A 21,834-nucleotide genomic window follows, 5' to 3' on the forward strand; every position below is an offset into this window, starting at 1 on the left:
GAAGCATTTTCAAATGCATATGCAGATGCATCCGTCTCCAAGTCCAATCTGAACTGGCCACCTAATTCTTTTGTTATCTTTCAGTTTGGAACATGCTGGAATGGCAATTATGAAATTTTTGAAAGATTCATTGGCACCATTAGAATGAAATTCATCTTCAGAACAAAGAATTTGACTTGCTTGCTTGTGCGTACAAATAAAACCTGCCCAAAAGCCTGGAATAACTCCCATTTTCCTCCTTGGCAGAGTTTCCGTCCTCTAGAAATAAAGTAATTCTGAGAGGCAGCATGCTTTGCAACTTTATTCCTCTTCGTTGGAAATAGACCAGGCACTGGGGAGGGAATATATGGGAGAAATGCTACATTGTGAATTTGTAGTGCTTGTCAAAATAATGAACATTTACTCAGCGCCTGCAACGTAGTAGCTGCTTTCTCTCGTGTGTCCTTAAATTCGGACAGTAATTCTGTGAAAAGTATTGCTGTCCCTGCTTTATAGAAAAGAAGACAAATCTGGAGAGGTGAACTCATTTATCCAAGGAAACACAGTGGTGAGACAGTAGTCACACTCTGGTGTGACTCCAAGCCTATGCTCTTTTCGAAACACAGATGGAACCTTCCCTTGAAAAGAAAGGAAAGGGTCCTTGGCATCACCCACGCTGCCTGGTGTGCCAGGGTCCTCAGGCTCTAGTGTCAGAAGGTGGTAAGGCTGGGTGTGCTCTGAGACCTCCTATGTAGGCCAATCTTAACTGCCAAATGAGGCTTCTTTCAAAATGACTTTGATGCTGGGAAAATATTGTGAACCTTGAGTGGGAACAATGGACCGATGCTCCAACGCCTAGATGAGGTGCCTGGGCTGACAGAGGGCACCCCATTATTTTTCCCCATACACATGGTCAGAGCCAGGCCTCGGGTAGGTGGTCGAATCAGCCACGTTGGTCTCCCTCTACTGGGTAGTGTGCTTACTAAAAAGAGCTCTTGGGGTCAGACAGATTCAAACCCCAGTTCCACTATGTGTTAGCCTTGTGACCTTTGGGAAAGCACTTAACCTCTCTGAGCCTTAACAGGGTTACTGGGGTGATTAAATGCTGTATAAGCCTCAGCATGGTACCTGGTTTAGGCAGGTGCTTAAGGTAGGGTGTCCCGTGGACGTGTACCCCACCCTGAAATTAAGGACTCACGACTGGGCTGGGCTTGCCCTGCCTCGGTATTGACCCCGGGAAGCTGGCAGCAGAGTAAACACGGATTTAGGGAAGCTGCATAGTTAAAACATTCCCCATACACCTATTAATTCACCTTATCTCCACAGGATTAAGGGTTTAATATTTTGGTGAAGTATCGCTGAAGTCCAAAGCCCAACTCTGGCAAAATAACTTAGAAGAGCAAATAAAAAGCAGCTAATCTCTATTTTACTATGAAGCATAAATTAGAAATAATAAAAAAATGTTAGGAGACACCCAAGTCATCTTAAGGACACTGATTCATATGTCAACTTTACCATCTTTTAAAAATAAGAGCGCTGCATTTTTTTAAAAAAACTTTTTTTTTAATTTATTCATTTATTTTTGGCTGCGTGGGGTCTTTGTTGCTGCATGCAGGCTTTCTCTAGCTGCGGCGAGCAGGGCTACTCTTCGTTGTGGTGCGCGGGCTTCTCATTGCAGTGGCTTCTCTTGTTGCGGAGCATGTGCTCTAGGCGCACAGGGTTCAGTAGTTATGGCATGAGGGCTCAGTAGTTATGGCTTGTGGGCTTTAGAGCGCAGGCTCAGTAGCTGTGGCGCACGGGCTTAGTTGTTCCGCGGCATGTGGCCTGAACCTGTCTCCCCTGCATTGGCAGGTGGATTCTTAACCACTGCGCCACCAGGGAAGCCCGAGCACTGCATTTCTGAGCAAGTCATTCAGGAGAGAGAACTGATTCCCCATCTTAAGCAATTCATAGCTTTTCTCTTTGTAGGACTGAAAATGCCACATAAAGAGAGGGCTATGAATCATCTTAATAGTTCAAGGTATTTGAATATAGGGTACAAACAACCAGTGACTGGGAAAGGACAGTAAATCTCTCACACAGGTGAGATGAGACTTTAAAATAATGGAACTGTTTCCAAGGACATCCTTCAGAGACTTAATCTGAATAGATAACAGCGGTCCGGGCAGGTATGCTGTTCTCTATTTTTCTCCCACCAGAGTGTGCTGACCCTCAGACTCTCAGCAAGGATATGGTTGATGGCCGTCTGCACCCCTCCACTCTCTTCCTCATGACCTCCTGCCTGCAAGGTCAGCCCGACCCGCTTCTCCAGGATGTAATGGACCTGAGGATGAGGCAGTTGGGCAGCTCTGACCCTTCACCTCTGGTCCAGTCCTGACCTCATGCCCCACATAAAGTGATGAGAAATCTGCTTCCTTGTTGTAGTTTTAACCTTTTATTTTGCTGTAATTTTAGACTTGTAAAAGTACTACAGAAAAGTACCCTTCACCCAGCTTGCCCTAATGTTAACATCTTACATAACCAGAGCAAAATTATAGAATTATAAACCCAGGAAATTAACACTGGCGCAATGTTACTAACTAAACTACAGACCGATATTTAACAGTTGCAGACAAGGCTGCCATGAAGAAACTGGTGCACATGTATTTTCATATTGTTGAGATATGTCTTCAGGGCAGATTCGTAGAAACTGGAATGCTGTGTCAAAAGGTAAGCGCATTTATAGTTCTGTCAAGTCTTACCAAATTCCCCTCCAGATGATTTGTACCAGTCTGCATTCCCCCCAGCAACGTCTAATAGTAACTGTTGCCCCACAGATTTGCCAACCAGTTGATTAACCTTTTTAATCTCTGCAAACCTGATAGGTAAGAAATGGTGTCTTGAGATGTTTTATTTCTCTAATTATGAGTATGTTGGAACATTTCTCATATGTTTCAGGTCCATCTGCTTCGCTTTTGCTGCTATATCAAGGAAAGGTATGGAACTATGCACCCATTCAAGCTGGGTAAAGGTCTCAGATTCTCTGGTCAAAAGTTGGACGTTAGCAGTCATTGCACCTCTGCTGGCTCTGGTCTCAATGCCAGCAGAGGGACGGTGACATCCCCAGCCCTGGGGATGTCCTACTCTGCTAAAAGATACCAGGAGTTGCTCTTTTCTCAAGAAACTGAACCTACAGAAAGAGCATGGGCTTGGGGTCAGTTGAACCTGGTACTACTTTCAAGCTATGAGTTTTGGGGCAAATTACTTCATCTGCCTGAGTCTCAGTTTCCTTATTTTTAAAATGGGGATAGACAGAATCTCTCTATTTCACGTGGCTGTCACAAAGATTAAATGAGTCAAGGGGTACAAAGCTTTTCCCCAAAGTTTAACAAGTAAGAGAACCTTGGTAAATGTTAGTTCTCCTGACTTAACTCTCCCCTCCCAACACGGGCCATGGAAGAGTGCTTCATTAAGAGTAACACCCCTTGTGGCTGCCAAGGGGGAGGGGATATGGGAGAGGGATGGATTGGGAGGTTGGGATTAGCAGATGCAAACTATTATATGTAGAATTGATAAACAACAAGTTCCTACTGTATAGCACAGGGAACTATATTCAATATCCTGTGATAAAACACAATGGAAAAGACTATGAAAAAGAATGTGTATATATGTATAACTGAACCACTTTGCTGTACAGCAGAAATTAATACAAAATTGTAAACCAACTATATTTCAATAAAATTAATTAAAAAAATAAACAGTAACAACCCTTGCCTTCAGATACCTGAGAGAGATGGGTGCCCATTGAAGAGGTTTGAACCCAAACATTGCTTCTTTGACTGTGGAGTAGAAAACCAAGATGGCTCTTGGATACTAGAATTCAGGTGCTGTATCATCAAATCAGGAAGATAACTGAAGTAGGGAACATATTCAGCAAATAAAAACACAGGATGCCCAGTTAAGTTTAAATTCTACGTTGTAGGCATGAATGATATTCATGTAGGATGCTCTCCTAAATTTAGAAACCTCGTAATATTATTTTAAGCACGTTCTTAAAGTATGGTTACTTGGTGAGACTAGTATTGCCAGGTAAAATACAGGATACTCAAATTTGAATTTCAGATAAGCAATGAAATTTTTGGCATAAGTGTGTCCCACGCATTGTACGCAACCTACTTATACTAAAATTATTTGGTTTTGGTCTGAAATTCAAGTGCCACGTGGGACATAATTACACTAAAAGAAGGATTAGTTATCTGAAATTCACATTTAACAGGGCATCCTCTATTTTATCTGGCAACCTTAGTAGGAGACCTTCCATCTCGCTGAAAACCACCTGCCTACTGCCCTTCATGAAAAGTGGGTGTCCATCCACCGTCCACTCTGTGCAGATCACTGGACCAGCTGGTGCCCGAGGATGCCAGACAAGTAAAAGAAATAAGCAATGAAACTTAATAAATAGGATGAAATGGCTGGCAGTTGCATCACTTAGGATACTTTGATTGCAAATGACAAAAACCCAACTTAAGCTGGTGTACACACAAGATGGGCTGTAGCCCCAGGTAGGTGGAAGGGATAGAGCTGACTGAGGTGTGTCAAAAGGAAGAGGATCGAGAATGTCGTCAAGAGCATCTCTGTCTTTCCATCCCTCAGCTTTGTGTTTCTGTTCTGACTTCTCATGCAATTTCCCCTTGTGGTAGCAATGATGGGAACCAACAGTTTCAGCTCACATCATCCTTATAAATAACGATCCTACGAAGGAGAGGAGCTCGCCCCCCTCCCATTTGTACCTGAAAGGCCTGGGGCATTGCCCACTCCTGTGGCTGCCAAGTGGAAGCATTAGCCTCTTCAGAGAGCACGGGAATGGGTTTCCCCAGAAGAAAGACAATCTTTGCCACCAAAGGAATTGGAGAAAGAAATGTGCAAAAACTGTGCCGCTCAATATAAGTTTGTTAATCAGGAAAATCTCTAATACCAAGAGATTCTTGCATTTGCAGGAGGGAGGAATCAAAGCAGAGGTATGACAGGTGACTGACGAGTTGCCTACAATAGTCTAGAGAAACCAGTAGTACTAGTATGAGGCCAGGGAGAATAATGAAGTGATGAAAGTTTACCACCCTTTATCACTCTACCTGATATAGGGATGAAATCCACATGGGAAAAACCTCCATCAATTATTAGGCACTAATAGATCTCAGGGTTCCCCCAAAGATACTAACTGGAACTGAAAATGTATTACTGTCCTACGAAAGGAGGGGATGACGTCAGATTTACACCACCAGGTGAGAAAGCATTCACATCCCTGCCTAAAATCCTCCACAGCATGGCCTCACTCCTGCAAACACGTAGCTTTATAAAGTCAACTTTTCTAAAGTTGCCTTCTCCTAATCTCATATTCGTGACCTAGAGAGATTTTTCTGAATGGAAGAATTCGATCATTCTTAAATGTCGTAAGCTTGAAATTACTTGCTTTAGTGGAAACAACATTTCTGGTGATCAGTCAGCCCTGAAATTAAACAAACAACTTAAAATGATGGTTAGAAATGGGGGCCAGGAAGCTAGTAAAGGGATTGTCTTAGATCTCAGAGGAAATATTAATTGGAATTCATGGTAGGATCCAGATAAGTGAATACTAAAGTGTGACCCACAGATACCTCTTTCAAGAGGGTAAGAAAAATGACTGTGACTCTTCTGATGGGAGCATCGCACAGAGAGAGGAAGCATGGTGCAGCGGGCAGCAGGCAAGGATGCAGCAAAAGGCAAGAACTCTCAGGTTCGTCCCTGGTCTGCATCCTAAATCCTTCCAAATCTTCCAAGGCATCTCTGCCAATTAAAACAGTTTTTCTCTAATGACATTTGATGCATGTGATCTCAAATACCAGGCCAAGAGTAAGGAAATATTCCTCAAGCCAACTGCTTATAAAAATATAACATAGGAAATACTATTTCCTATGATAAAATACTAATGATAAAATGATAAATGATAAAATAAGTAAATACTGATTTAAAAATATTAGTGTGCTTATTAAGTGTAATATAGGAAAAATTGGGTGAAATCGTATTTCCAGTGACCTCAGGAAAGCATTATTCAAGGAAACTTTTTCCCTTTTAAAGCTTGAATTCCTGTATAAAGAACACAATTGTCTTCCTCTTTTTTGTGTTTTTCGAAAGAAACTGTTTTACTTTTCCTGGGTCCTAGAGCAAGATGACAATTTAGGTATGAAATCATAAACTACCTTCTGTCTAAATCTAAGAGTAAAATGGGGGTGGGGAAAAGCACAGCAAAACACAAACTAAGGAAGTATTGACCAAAGACCAACATTTAACTTGACTAAATCCTGGGGAGCCCCATGCAACCCAGTCTCCGCATGGAGTCACATGCAAAGGAAACATAAATCAGATCTTAAGAGCATTTTTTGAAAATGTAGTTCTTTAAAAGGGGGCACCAAGTCAGGGGTTTTTACACATCTCAGCACCCAATTAGCTTCCCAGAAATCCCTTCAGGCATTGATTCCTCTCCCCCGTCTCATGCATGTGGGTCCCACACCACATGCTCCCCTCTCCTGTCCCTTCTTCCTTCACATCCAAGTGACATGTCATCCTGGCAGAACCCATGCTCGTTCCTGGGCCTGCGTGTTTTACCGCAATTAAACAACTTTTAATGTAATTAAAAATAAAATGACATGGTTGGAAAGACCGGAAGAATATGATGGTATAAAGAACATGCATTGGCCGAGCAGAAAGTGGAAGTAGATTGGCAAAGACTGAGGCTTATGTGAAAGTGCAGGGGCACAGCAGCCAAGGCACAGGCCCCAGGGGGGCAGAGGAAGGGTTGCAGCCCTGTGCCGCCTCCCCGCACACCTGCCCAGCCGTGGAGAAGTCTCTGCGCTTCTAGGGGGCTGAGATGGCCGCACACTGGGTCACATGCTGGCCCTGCTGACCCCAGAACCACAGCAGAAAATCAGCACAGCCCCTACCTGTGAACCATGGCCCTGCCTAGAGAGCCACGCAGCACGTGACTGTGACACAGTCACAGACAAGGGCCCACGTGCCGCAGCTCCTCAATTCTCTTGGGATTGAACTCTAACCAGTCATGTGACCAGAGAGCAGTCCTTCCACATGGCCAATTCCCAAAGAAGAAGACTCGAATAAAAATATAAAAGAAAACCACTCTGAACAATAAGCTATGCCAGACCCCATGTCACCTCCACGGTTAACTGAGGGCCGCTTACCCGAGGGCAGGAGTATGCAGGGCCTCGCTCTAAGGCCACTGCAAGTCTGGGCTGTGAGTCAATCTAATAGATGAGACTTTGTCATAATGAGACCCCGCTGTACAGCTGAAAACTGTCAGCGTATTCTTTGTGTTCCTAATATCACTAGCCTATTGCAGAGATGTTGAGTAAGACTGTTGCATATCCCATTTCTAAGTCCTCACTTCCTGCTTTTCATGTCTTCTTACTGCCCTCACTATCACTCAGCCCATCCTCCACAGGGCTGCCAAAGAAATCTTTCTAGAATACACACTTCCCGAGATTATTCCCTCCTTAATGCCACCTCAGAGAGGCCTCACGAGACACAGGATCAACTCTAGGCTCTTCAGCCCAGGTCATTTGTGACCTGGTTCTGCCCCTTGCACCTGCCTCGGTGTCCACAATTCTCGTCTCAACCCAACACACTCCCTTTGCTCCAGGGTCACCTTTGACCCAAGTTTTCTCAGCCTAGAGCACTCTCCCATCTTTACCAAAGCCCATCCAGCCAGCCTAGTTACCACACATCCATCCGTGCATTTAGCGTAATTGCAGCCTCTACTGCCAAGCTGGGTTAGGTTCCTCCAGCTGCCCCCACACTTGCTAACACCTATCTTGCCCAAGCATTTATCCAAAGACTTGAACAGAAAGTGACAAAAATTATCTTCGTCATCAACAAAAGTTCTGATTATTTTGAACAAACAAGAATCAGTTGAGCAAGTTTGATCCTTTCAAATGATTTCAGTTGAGATGGTTAAAGAAGAGGGGAAAAAAAACATTTGTAAAGAACCACATGATTATTCTGAGTCCAAAAACCCAGCAGCTGGAGTCAGTCGGTGAGGCCTCCAGGGAGGCGTCCTTGGCGACCCTGCAACCGCCCTGGTCCTGTCCTCCCATGGCTTGATGTTCTGTTCTTCCTACGGATCAATGAGTCTCCCTCGAGTTTTCTAATGAATCCCCCCTTATGCTTAAGTTATCTAGAGACTTTTTTTGTTGTTTGCAACCAAAAGAGTCTTCATGGACACAGGGAGTTTCTAATTCAAGTCCACTTTGACTACTAAGCCTGAGTATGTGAGAGAACTGGGGAAAAGAAGCAAGGAAGAAAGAAGCTCCTATCCCAGGAACGTTCCAGCTCTTGAGAAGTTACCTAATATCATGCAATATCCTTTTGTGAGCCTCTGTGCCCCCGTCTGTACAATGCTAAACGATTTACAGTCTTTCAATTGTAAATTCTGACAGCTTTGAGTTTTTGAGCTTTGAGCTTTGAGCTTTGAAGTTTTGAGAGCCCAGGATGAGCCAATGTACATATTTGTTTAAAGTCCCTGTACTGACGGTTCCACCAATAGCCTGTGACACTGGTGAAGCTTAGTGCCAACACCAAGATCCTGCCAGAAACACAGCGGAGTGCAGTAGTCCAGACGTGCTCCTTTGTTTATTTGTAAACCAGAATGTCTGGGCTCCCTGGAGGTGTGCCTCTGCCTCTGGACCCATGAAATAAGACACAAATCTAACTGCAAAGACCTCGAAGAATAACATAGAACTTTAGTGAAGGCTTTTGAAGGAACTCAGAAGACTGTTTCTCCCATAAAACACACAGCAGAATTTCTTTAAAATCTTTCTTGAACATATTCCTCTTCCTTCAAATTTGATAATACAGGGCGGCTACTGCACCTCTTTCTGTCCACAGAGCGCCCTCATTACCAAGTGCACCCCCAGTGTCCCCCCTCCTGTGGGATGTCCCCCATCACCCATACACTCCAGTGGCCCCTCCAAATCCTGACTTGTTGTCCTGATGTCCTTGCAAAATGATGCTTCCTAAAACTTTGGCAGATAGATTGCAACTTCATTCAATAAACACCCATGTGACTGGGAGGAAGGTGTCCCTAAGGGAAAATTCAAGCTGCATTTCATACTCCGATGCCAGTTCCATCCCCTATTTCAGTTCTAAAGTTTAATGATAGGGCTTCCTTAGTGGTTAAGAATCCGCCTGCCAATGCAGGGGACGCAGGTTCGAGCCCTGGTCCGGGAAGATCCCACATGCCGCGGAGCAACTAAGCCCGTGCGCCACAACTACTGAGCCTGCGCTCTAGAGCCTGCAAGCCACAAGTACTGAAGCCCGTGCGCCTAGAGCCCATGCTCCTCAACAAGAGAAGCCACCGCAATGAGAAGTCCACGCACCACAAAGAGGAGTAGCCCCCGCTCGCCACAAGTAGAGAAAGCCCGCGCACAGCAACGAAGGCCCAATGCAGCCAAAAATAAATAAAGTAAGTAATTTTTTAAAAAAATAAAGTTTAATGATAAAAAAATTAATTCATTGAAAAACCCTAGTCCAGCTGGCAGTTAAAAGCGGCCTCATTTAACCCAGGCTGCATGTGACGCCCCACTGGGCCACCGGTATCAAAGCCTCAGCACAAGGGGGCGGCTACCTCACGCAGAGGCCACCCAAGGCCCAGGAGTGGGGAGGCCGCCGCCACTCCCCGAGGCACTGGTGCTGTCTGGGGGGCCTTCTGTGTCCGCTGTGGGGTAGGCACTGCTGATCGCTCTGGACAGAGATCTGAGGACACTGCCGACAGGGTGACCTCAGCCTCTTGGCTCGCGTCCGACTGACGGGGCTTCAGCGCCCATGGAGGAATCGCTGGAAACTGGGCTCGTGTGGCAGCAAAGCAGCTTCTTCAGGAGGATTCAAGTTATTCAGAGAGGTGAACTGAGTTATTTCCAACCAAAAGTGACAGACTTTGTGTAAAGTGACCTACAGCTCTCTGTTTGGGGGGGGATACTAACAAGCTACCGTCATCTCACGCCTCTTAACCAGCACCTCCCTCCCATGCTCTCTCCTCTCTTCTCCATCCTCCACACTTGAAGACGAAATTTAAAAAGGATCACATCACCGCTCTGCTTTAACCCTTAAGCAACTTCTCACGTACTTGTAGGACGAAGACCGGAACCCCTCAGGTGACCCCACAGGCCCTGCATGGTCAGCCCTGTCCCCGCCCAGCCTCACTCATGCTCCCCTGTTCCCTGTGGCAGCCTCTCCGGACTTGTTTCTGTTCCTTCAGGGCCCTGGCTTCCTCTCACCAGGGCCTTTGCACATTCTATTCCCTCTGCTGAGAACCTGTCCTCCGCCCTTTAACTGGTTAGTATATATTCTCCCACCAATATCAACTTAAACCTCACTTCCTTTGGGGAAGCTTCTTGCTTTATGTTTCCAAACCAATATTTATCACAAACGCAGTGTTCCTTTTGTTTTTATAGTTCTTTGATTAAAATATAAGTTTTATTTTGATTAAAGTATAAGTTCATGAAAGTGGAGGCTGGGACTTTGTTTTATGCTTACTTTTGTTTTTCCGCTAACTAGCATTAAGACTTGAAGGAAGGAAGGAAGGAAAGGAGGAAGGGAGGAAGGGGGGGAGGGAGGAACTCACGTGGGCAGGTCCAGGGGGCGACCTCCAGGCCTCGGGCTGAGGTCACTGGGTGTATGGTGACGCCATTCCCTGAAACAGACAGACAGAAGGTCATCATCTCAGGAAGATGATGAGTTCAGCTGGGGACTTGGTGGGAGAACCCAGTGGTCATTTCTCTGTCAGTCTGAAGCTCAGGGGAATGAGTAAGTGCTAAAATGTAAAGGTCTGTCTTTGCCTTGTGAGTGGATGGGGTCACACGAGGAAGAACGCACATGAAAAGGAGAGCACTGGGCCAGAGGGAGCTTGCCCAGAACACATCTTTAAGTACTAGGCAGAGTGTGAGCAAGCCGTAAATGAGACAGAGAGAGACCATTCAGAAGATTACAAAAATCCAGAGAGTAGAGGGTCAAAGACGCAAGGACCGTTTCCAGGAGGGAGGGACCGAAGCTGTCCAGTGTGGCTGAGAGGCCCAGCACAGTGTGGACTCAGAGTATGCACTGGAATAACTTTGGCGGGGGCAGTGCCGGGAGCGTGATGGCGGAAGGACCCAGATTGTAGGAATTGTGGAGAAAGGAAGAGAAGGCTGGAACTGTAGGCAGTTCTTTAGAAGCTTGGCTCGGAAGAGGGAAACTAAAGTGACAAAAAGAAAGCGGCAGAAGAGGATAAAGGTTTGGCCATTTTTATAGGCTGATGTAGAGGTCAGAATTTTGGTCAATATCCTAGTGAAAAATGGCAAGACCTTTGCTTTTCTACACCCACAATGGAGAGTAAAGAAAAATGAGTTGGATTTTCTTTGTATTGAGGAAAATTGGCGATATGGCCGCAGGTTACTCAGATTCTTTGAATAATGGTTAATCCCTGTTGTCTTTACCAGCAACACACAGGCACAAGATCTCCCTTCTCCAGGAAGTTTTCTTTAATCACCCGAATCCACCCCCTGACTTGTCTCCCTCTGATCATGTCACTATTGTTCTCAATCCCTCAGTCGTACTCATTGTCCGAGGGTGAAGTTCTGACTCCATAGTTCTGACCTTAACAAAAACAGCCATAACAAGATAAGGAACACACATTTCCAGCATTCACTCGGCCTTTTGAGATAGTCAAAATCTCATCAATCTGGGCTGCCCTGGTGGCGCAGTGGTTGACAGTCCGCCTGCCGATGCAGGGGACACGGGTTCGTGCCTCGGTCCGGGAAGATCCCACATGCCGCGGAGCGGCTGGGCCCATGAGCCATGGCCGCTGAGCCTGTGCGTCCGGAGCCTGTGCTCCGCAACGGGAGAGGCCATAGCAGTGAGAGGCCCACGTGCTGGGGGAAAAAAAAAAAACACAGAAAACCTCATCAATCGAATTTCTAAATAACATGTAGTCATGTGACTTAAATTAGTATTGAGCCAGTATATTGTAGTGGTTGAGAGCATGAATTCTGAGGTCAAACCAGCTGCCTTGTTTCAAATTCTAGCTTCCGAATTACCAGCTGGGTGACTTTGGGCAGGTTTTATAACCCCATTGTTCTTAGTGGTAAAATGAGGGTAACAGCAGTACCTTAATTCATGGAGTCCTTGTAAGGATTAAATGAGTGAATTTATATCAAGCACTTAAACAAATGCCAAGTGTACATGTCACATTATTACTGTACAGCTGCCATTTCAAATGCAGCAACACATTCTAATGGCACCAAAATCACTTTAAAAACACCAGCTTTATTAGATCTGCTGACTGCAGACGATTTCCTGACGTGGACTGAAACATTTAACCATCAGAAATGAAGGATGCCTGTCCCAGGACTGACCTATGCAGCTCCATTGCAGAAGTCTGGTACTCAGGGAAGGATGGAAACCTTTGCCAAAATTTTTGTGGACCATGGTGATGATTATCATCCCTCAAATACCACATTCATGAGGCAGTTATTATGGGCCCGTGTTGCTTTTAGAATCCCTCATTGACCAGGCAATACTGGATCCACAAATGTCAGCAAGTCCGTAACCGCTCAAGGAAGCGCCCACAGTTCAGGAGTCTCCTGACTCAGGAGGCATACGACCATCAGGGGAAGAGGAAAAGGTCGGTACCAGCAATCAGACAGCGGTGGAAGAGGCTGCTCTTGACCTCAGAGCAACAGGGCATATAATATCATTCTAATGAACCAACGCAAGTCTATCAGGCAAAGGGTGAGCTGAAGAGCAAGGACATGCGGTAAGTCTGAATCATCTGCCCACTGTCCTCACTATTCAGATTCGCTAAACACATGTCAAGGCTTCAATTCCTCTTATATAATGAAAGCTTAGCCAAGAGTGCAATATTGGTTAATGGAAAGAAGAGGAAAGTAATGTTTATTGAGCACCTACTATGTGTCTTTAATGTGCATTATCTCAACTCTGTGAAATAGGCTGAATTAGCCCCCTTTGACTAGTTGAGAAAACAGAGGCTTCAGAGAGGTTAAATAACCTGACCACGATCACAGAGAAGTAAGTGATGAAGCCCGTCCCTGAACAAGGTCTGTACTCCCAAGTCTTGTGCTCTCTTCCTGCTCTGCCTCGGACACCTCAGCCCCAGATGCCCATTCCACCACACCATGAGCTTCCTGTAAGCAGGAGCTGTGTCCTTTGCACCAGTATATCAGAATATATATATACATATATATGTATATATATATTAAATATAATATTAGATATAAATATATATATTTATTAGTAGAGCCCTTAATAAACTTTTATTGAAAAAATGAAATTGGACATCTGGCAAAATCATAATAAATAATCTGGGTTCTTGAAGGCAATCAGCCAGAATAAGGGCTCTAGGGTCCTCTTCTATCAACTTGGGAAGCTGCCGCAAATAACGACTCAACTCTGCAATGCCTCTTGGCCACCAGGAGCAGCTGGGGCAGGCTGGTTAGGAGAGGGGACAGTTATACTGGAGGTCCCAGGAATATGCAAGGGAAGGATGGCCCATTTAAAATCCTATTATACATCATGCATTATCTTAGATTTGACCCTGATGTTAGTGGATAACTCTTGCTATGAAGCCCGGAGTGAAGTCTGATCAGGCCTACGTCAGTCAGCTGAGCTCATGGATTCCAACAGCCGGAAATGTCCAGGTTTCTCCCTGTAGGGCTTTCAGCAGGTTGGGCTGATCCCTGGCTGACCGGGGCTTGGGGTTTTCCTGAGAGGCCGGCTGGGGTAGGTTCACATTGAAAATGGTCTGAAATGAGGAGACAAATAGACTGAGGGGATGAGGGCAGACTGAAGTGAGGAACAGAGAAATTGTTTGCCATGATCCAAGGGCAGATGATGAACAAAAGCTGAGAGTCAGGAGCCAGATCACACCCAGAGCCATAGGAAGCTAGAAGGGACCAGTGAAGAGGGTTTGAGTCTATTGCTGTGAACAAGAGCGCCTGGGTCGATGGCCGTGAACTGGCAGCTCACATCCATGGGCTAGGCAGTCAGGTTAGCCTGGCGGCAAAAGGTACAGCAAATGTGGACCACTCTTGCCCCCATCCTAACATAGCCAACCCCCTTGAGAACCTGGAAAGGATTCAAATGTCCTGGCCTTTGCAGGTCCCACCCCCCAGCATGGCAGTGAATTCTATCTGAGATGGCTCTGAAAAGCTTTCTCTTGCTGGGCAATGGGAAGGATGAAGATGAGGATTGTGAGTGTGCTGACCTCCCCCGATCCACCAGGGACTGTGACCTCAAGGGCTGTACACCACGACTCTTCCCTTACATCTGGAATCTGTTGGGATTGACCCAGGGAAGAATGGGCCGAGTGTCTGACCCGGGGCCTTGCACTCAATTCAGTCCACAATCAGAACTGCACGTGCTGGAGTCATCACCATCCGTGGAGAGAATCCCTTGCAGGAATAGCTTTGTTGACAGAATTTATGAATCCATCAATAGCTCTTCAGAAACAATGAGCCTATTTCTTGCCAGCACTCAGGCTTGAATGTATGTGCTGTGCGTGCTGACAAACATCTTTTACCGTTTATAAATACCAGAGCACGTGCTCCCTACTCCAACGGGAATAGATCCGGTTCGCCTGCTGCAGACAAGGCGCAATTTCATCAGATAATTGCTACTGGAAAACGAGCTCATCGTGTGTTTCATACATCTGGCCTTGCAGCACCATGGTACTTCTCAATAGAATGTATACTCATGTTGGTAGCCGGCAGGATTCATTTGGAAAGAAAGCCGTGTTCCAGCTGCACAGAGCTTCAGGAACCATGTTCATTGATTTTTTTTTTTAGTGATGCAGTAAAGTCCATCACTGATACCCATGTAGTTGCTTCTCTATCTTTCTTATAAAAGGGCCTCATGATAGCTTCTTACTGTGCAGTGTTTGTAGAACAGGCATGAAGCATTTTTACATCCTCACAACCATGATCTTGTTGTTCCCTTTTCATACGTTAAGACACTGAGGCTTAGAGAGGTGAAGTGGCTTCTCCAAGCCCATTCAGAAAGACATAGGCAGATCTGGAGGCAAACAAAAGGTATTCCGGCTCCAGGTCCGATGCCGTCTTCCATCTTCAAAGCCGTTGCATCTCGGTGACATTTTCTGTTTTCCAAAAACCCTTACGATCCGCTTAAAAGTTGACCCAACATTAAATGTGATTCTTCTATCTTAGATTTATATTTCTTAATTTTAAATTAGCTTTGGTGTCTTTTCACACCATAATACTTTATAATTTTTCTACTGACACCTGTAAATGTCTTACAGTCAAACTGTGTTTGATTTCATTAATGTACTGCAATCAGACAGAAAATACCAGGTCCTGCCTGGGTACCACTTGAGATAAATCAAAAGAAGTCTTGCACTAAAATAACATGGAAGACCATTTATGGAGTGCATATTATATGCCAGGCACTGCACCAGATCGTTTATATTGACTAGCCAGTTTAATCCTTACACTATCTCTATGAGAAGGTTGGTGTCAACCCCATGCACAGATGAGAAGACCAAGACTCAGAGAGGTTGAAGAGCTTGTCTATGATTACAGACCAAGCTAGGATTAGAACTCAAGTTTGTCTGGCACCAAAACCCATGTTCTTATCCAACGTTCCTTTCTCCCAACTAATAAGATGCATTATATTCACATACCATTAAAATTAAGGTTTCTTAGTAACAGTGTAACTTTGGTGTAGTTGGCTGAATATTGGCCCCCAAAGATATCCAGGATATCCAGCTTCTCATTCCTGGAACCTGGAACTGTTACCTTACAGGGCAAGGGTACTTCACAGCTGTGATTAAATTGAAGATCTTGACATGGGGAGATTACCCTGAGTTATCTGAGTGCATCCTAAATGGAATCACAAGTGTCCTTATAAGAGGGAGGCAGGGAGAAATGCGACACAGAAAAGAAGGCGATGTGACCGCATTGGCAGAGACTGGAGTGATGCACCCACAAGCTAAGGCAGGCAGGCAGCCATCAGAAGCTGGGAGATGCACAGAACGGAACCATGCCGGGAACCTCCAGAAGGAACCAGCCCTGCCAACAGTTTTAGCCCCTCAGACCCAGTTCAGACTTGTGGCCTCCAGAACTGGGGGAATGAACTTCCGTTATTTTAAGCCACCAAGTTTGTGGCAAGTTATCACAACGGCCACAGGAAGCTGTTACTCTTGGGAAAGTTGTTTAAGCGCTACTAAAATATCTACGTTTATTTGGATGTTGGTTAAATTGAGTAACACCTAATAAATATTTTATCTTCTTCTCTTATCTTCCTGGAAAAAAAAAACTGAGTAAAGTTTTCAAAACGGGGATTCTTTATAACAGGAGAAGAGAGCTCAGAACAGAGACTGAACAGCTCGAAGGACACAAACGTTCCTTATTCAAGGACAGTCGTAGTTGGGTCCACCCTCAGGGAGTGTGAAACAAGGACAAATGAATTTTAAACTGCTGTTGACAACATTTAGGTTAAATGTCAGCTGTAAGGTGTGTTCTCTGAGCCTCTAGAGATTTTTAAATCTGGAGAAAACAGTTATGTGTCTCAGGTAATTTGAAGGTCTAAGCAGAAATCATTTCAATTACTTCTTGAGGTTCCCTGCTTTCCTGCGACTCTTTAACTCATGATTTGTAGAAATTCTTACCTGAACCAGGTGTACAGAGATGCCAGGTAACTGGAAAGTCATGGCTCTGCCATACCTTCTAAGACTGGATCGTTGATAGAATTGAGAAATTACTGTTAACTTTTAGTTTTACTGATGGCTTTGCAATTGTGTTTAGAAAAAGTTTATTCTTTTAAAGATACTGAAATACTTATGGATTCAATGATATGACTGACAGTTGCTTCAAAATAACCTGGGGAGGAGAGGAAGTGAGTCGAGGAAGAGATAAAATAAGTTTCTTATGAAATGATAACTGTGGATCCTGAAGAGTAGGCACACGTAGGTCACAGGGTAGGAACAAGGAGTTTGAAAGAATTAAAAGACAAAACTCTGCGAAGTGGCCTGTTCCCACTGGAACGAATGCACCCCGGCGCCTGGGACTGATCAGCTCATGTAGAGGCAGTGCCCATTAGGTCAGGTTGCCTGGCTTCCTCTGCCCTCTGCGCCCACTCCACTGCCAGCATCCCTGGGCAGCAGGTGTTCAGCCACTGACTCAGCCCCCCTCACAAGAAGGACCCCGCCATCTCACCACGTGGGAATGACCAAGAGGTGACCTGCGTGCAGCGCGGGAAAGCTGAGAGGCATAGACACAGAAGGCACTGCAGCTCTATTGCTACAGAGGCCTAATGGTGTGGCATGAGTTTTGACTGAAGAGCATGACAGGGACTGAGGTGAGGCCCTGGGGGAAGGAGTTCCAGCTGGCCAAGCCCAGAGGGGAGCCACCAGCTCCACTCACTCCGCAGGCGCTCAGGCGGTCTGGCGAGCTACCTCCACGAATTAACACGCAGTACCGGTGGAAACACAAGTCCCGTACAGCTGCGACCTTGCAAGAGCTCAGAGTATACAAGCATCCAGGTTTGGAAGCTCTTCTTAAGGACCCACAAGCTGAGAGACATTCCTGGATTCTTGTAGAACCACAAGTTTCCCGCTGCTTCTACCACTCGGGGGCAGGGAAGGGCCCTCAGAGCCTGTTCCAGCTCTAGAAAACTCTGCCCTGTCAACAAATGTGTCTGCTTTGTGAGTCAGGAGAGGGACGGTACATAAGTCAGCATTTCCCCTTTCCACTCACTTCCTGGAAAAATCAACGTCGGACGGAGTTTATTGCTTTTTCTCTCTTCAGATGAACGTGGCCCTGACACATCCTTAAATCCACTCCTGAACCCAGGAGAGCAGGAGGCAGTGCCGTGTTCAAGGCAAAGGCTCTAGAGTCCGGCTCCTGGGGCTCTAAGCCCAACTCTTACTCCCTGTGTGAACTTAAGCCATTTTCCTGTGACCTTGTGTCCTCATTTTTTTCTTTTAATTTATTTATTTAATTTATTTATTTTTGGCTGCGTTGGGTCTTCGTTGCTGTGCGCGGGCTTTCTCTAGTTGCGGCGAGCAGGGGCTACTCTTCGTTGCGGTGCACAGGCTTCTCATTGCGGTGGCCTCTCTCGTTGCGGAGCACAGGCTCTAGGCGCGCGGGCTTCAGTAGTTATGGCATGCGGGCTCAGTAGTTGTGGCTCATGGGCTCTAGAGCGCAGGCTCAGTAGTTGTGGCGCACACGGCAGGCTTAGTTGCTCCACGGCATGTGGGATCTTCCCGGACCAGGGCTCGAACCCGCGTCCCCTGCATTGGCAGGCAGATTCTTAACCACTGCGCTACCAGGGAAGTCCTGTGTCCTCATTTTTAAATGGAGACAGTAATAAAGCCTTGCGGCTAGGGATGTTGTAGGGAATAAATGAGATTATATAGGTAAAGCCCTTACATAGTAGCTTATTATTATTATTGCTGTTGCTGTTATTACCACTACTATTGTTATTACTATTGCTATTACTATTACTATATAAGCAGTCTTCAATTACTTTATGACTATTTGGGAAATCTGAAATAAAACTGGGTTCCAAGTCTACTGCCATGCTTCAAAACTGTATTTATGCCAACATCAAAGGCACTTGGGGAAAAAGAAACATTTTTTTCAATGGGCAGGGGATGATACACATGCACGTAATAAGCCTCCAGATTGAAAAATAACTACAAACCCTGTTCAGTGGTATCCAACTCAGAAGTCAAGAAAACATTAGAAGGAGTGATGAGTCAGAAGGTTACCTTCATCAGATAACCTACAGAGAATGTCCTTCTTTCAACAAAACCCATCTGCAAACATAAAAAGTGGGATCGTAAATCCACGTGGCTCTTCCATTCAGAAGATCTCACGGAAAGAAGCCAGTCTGACAGCATGAGTTAGAGTCGCCATACAACTCCAAAATTAAGATTTTAGCTAAATTCTCTCCACCTGGGATAGAATTCCTGTCACTGCTCTGGATATGAGTACGTGTGTCTTTCGTTATGAGGGGTAGAAACATAAGAGGCGGACATGACTGCCTCTCAGGCTATTTTTAAATGTTGGCTCATTTCACAGCTGCTGGCATAGCTTCGTTCAGTGATTTAAGTCTCGCTCCTCTGGCCATAGTGAATCACATCTGTGTTTGTACAGCATTTCTCCTTTCTTCCATTCACTGAATGTATCTCTGCCTGTGAGCGTGTACGTTTACTCTGCTCTGCGTAATTTTCAGGTGATGAGGTTTGATCTGAGCAGTAGAAATTAGAAAATATATACTGGAAACATATCTGTAAGGGCACATGTTTCATGCACCTATGCCAACTTGAGTATGTCCTAAACATGTACACGCATAATCGGGTTACACTGGACGGTGTGGTTTAATCATGAACGTGATCCTCCCACTCGCCAACCACTACCAAGTCTACTGAACAAAAGAACTAGCCCACCGTTGATGTATATCCAAAATTCAGGAACACACAGAAAGGGCTCTTAATGTGTGCCAAAAAGAGCTTTTCCCTCCCAAGCCAATTGTGAATATACTGAAATGGACTGACTTGACATAAAAACGTACGACCAAGACATTCTCCATACTGAAGTAGGCAGTTTATTAGGCGCCTAATGTCCATGTTTAGAACGTGAACATGGGTGGACATGCATTTGTCTCATTTTGTGGATCTTACATGCTTGTAATCTTCAGTCAGCTGGGCCTTTGATTCTACTTGTCAGTAACTGACAGTTAGCTCAATGTGAGTAAATGATAAACATAGAACGATACGTAAGCCGTAGCAAGAGATCCCACCCAATACCATCTACCTTTTGTTTTTCAAAAATCCTATCACAACTCTCTCTTATAAAGAATAAATTTCAGAGCAAGGCATTGAATGCGCCTCTCTGAAAAAAATAAAGACATTTCTATCATTTCAGAGCAGTGAAATGTCCAACTATGGCTGAAAAGTACACCCTGAGAATTAAATGATTTTAACAAATCCACTGAGGTTTATAAAGCTGTGTTAACCTAACGTCGGTAAAAGGGACACGAGGCACAGGCACGAACGTCCCTGCTCATTTCGCCGTGCAATTCTCCAAGGAGGCCGTGTTATAAACATCCTCGTTCTCGTCAATGCTCGAGGCGTCTGTGGCTTCGGGGTCACTCACCACGATGCCCACAGAAGAGAGACTGGTGAGGAAGGCATGCATCCGCTGCGCATAAGTGTCCCTAATGTTAAAGTAAGGGAGCTCGTGACACTTCTCTGGTGGGTCCTCACTACACTGGTCCACTTCAATGTCCTTTTGCTTCTGGTAGTACTTGGAAAACTTGTTGAAGATAATGGTGATGGGAAGGGCCACCACCAAGATGCCACAGATGATGCACGTGCTGGCGATAAGCTTCCCAGCCAAGGTGACTGGGTGGGTGTCTCCGTAGCCCACGGTCGTCATGCTGATGGTGGCCCACCACCAGCAGACAGGGATGCTGGTGAGGCTGGACGTGTGGTCATCTTTCTCCACAGAGTAGATAAGCACGGAAAAGATGGAAATGCCCACCGATAGGAAGAGAAGCAGCAGCCCAACTTCGTGGTAGCTGTGCCTCAGTGTGGCACCGAGAGACCGGAGTCCTACCGAGTGCCGGGCCAGCTTGAGGATGCGGAAAATCCTCATGAGCCTGAGGATCTGGACCACCTTGCCCATGTTTTCAATGTCCTCACTCTCTTCCTTCTTGGTGTCTACAGCCAACGTGGCATAAAAGGGAATAATGGAGATGAAGTCGATTATGTTCAGGGGGTTTTTCCAGAATTTCTTTTGACAGGGAGCAGCAACCAGCCGGACGGCCAGCTCGACGGTGAACCACGCGATGCACGCGATCTCGACGCCTTCCAGCACGGGGTCGTCCACCTCCCCGTCCTCGTTCTGGAACTCCGACATGCTGTGGATGCACATGGCCACGATGGAGGCCAGCACCACGCTCAGGGAGGAGATGGCGATGAGCTTGGCCGACAGGCAGTAGGCTGGGTTTTCCGTGCGAATCCAGATCTTCTTCCGGAGCTGACCGAATCGCAGCTTGTCAAACTTCTCCAGCTCCTTCTCGAACAGAGACGACTCTTCGAACGAGGAGTCAGTACTCACATCGTTGCTTTTCTGGTCCCAGTCCTTCTCGTGGTTTTCCTCCTTGAGCTCGTGGTAGCGATTACTGCAGCAGGAATCGAGGAAGAGCTCGTTGATGCCCCAGTACTCGATCTCCTGGCAGAACGAGAACACGCACAGCTCCTCCATGACGTGCAGCTTCCCCGTGTAATAAAAGTTCAAAACGTATCTGAACAGGGAGGGGTTCCGATCAAAATAGTACTCTTTATCGGCCACGCTGTAGTCATCACACAGTTCCAGGATGGCCTCTTCCGAGTGGCAGCTGAGCAGCTTCCCGAGTCTGGTGTGAGGAAAGCGCAGGAGGGTGCTCTGGTCGATGGACTGTTTAAAGCCCCCCACGTTCAAGTTGACAAGTTCCTTGTCTTGTCCAGGGCGATGGAAAATCTCACCAAACACCATGGTGGATACAGGCGGCGGAGAGCTGGCTGGGAAGGGAGATGGAGTTCACGCTGGACCTGGAAGGAACATAAGACGGCATTTAGCCCTGTCCCATGCAGCCAGCCGTGCCAAGCTTATTTTTAAACTGCCCTTTCCAGGATGATGGGCTACATTAAAAGCAAAACAGGAAACAGGAAAAAAAAAAAAGAATACGCTATCCCCTTTTTGATTAGAAGAGAATCGACACAAAACAGGTTTTTGGTTTTCGTTTTTTAAAAAAATGGGTTTATATATCCAT

The 21,834-nt window shown here is 45.7% G+C and overlaps 1 protein-coding gene across 2 annotated transcripts in view; it reads right to left on the reverse strand.

Annotated features, from left to right (window-relative positions):
- Window positions 1-18,007: 18,007 nt before the first annotated feature.
- Window positions 18,008-21,834, reverse strand: part of KCNS3 (potassium voltage-gated channel modifier subfamily S member 3) — a 36,132-nt gene continuing 32,305 nt past the window's right edge. For both annotated transcript variants that reach the window (XM_004318639.4, XM_019943280.3), the window contains exon 3: window positions 18,008-21,613. In XM_004318639.4, coding sequence (XP_004318687.2) covers window positions 20,082-21,557 — 1,476 coding nt within the window. In that variant the 5' untranslated portion in view covers window positions 21,558-21,613 and the 3' untranslated portion in view covers window positions 18,008-20,081. The remainder of the gene's footprint in view (window positions 21,614-21,834) is intronic.

Source organism: Tursiops truncatus, chromosome 14, assembly GCF_011762595.2.
Source record: "Tursiops truncatus isolate mTurTru1 chromosome 14, mTurTru1.mat.Y, whole genome shotgun sequence".
NCBI classification, from domain to species: Eukaryota; Metazoa; Chordata; class Mammalia; order Artiodactyla; family Delphinidae; genus Tursiops; species Tursiops truncatus.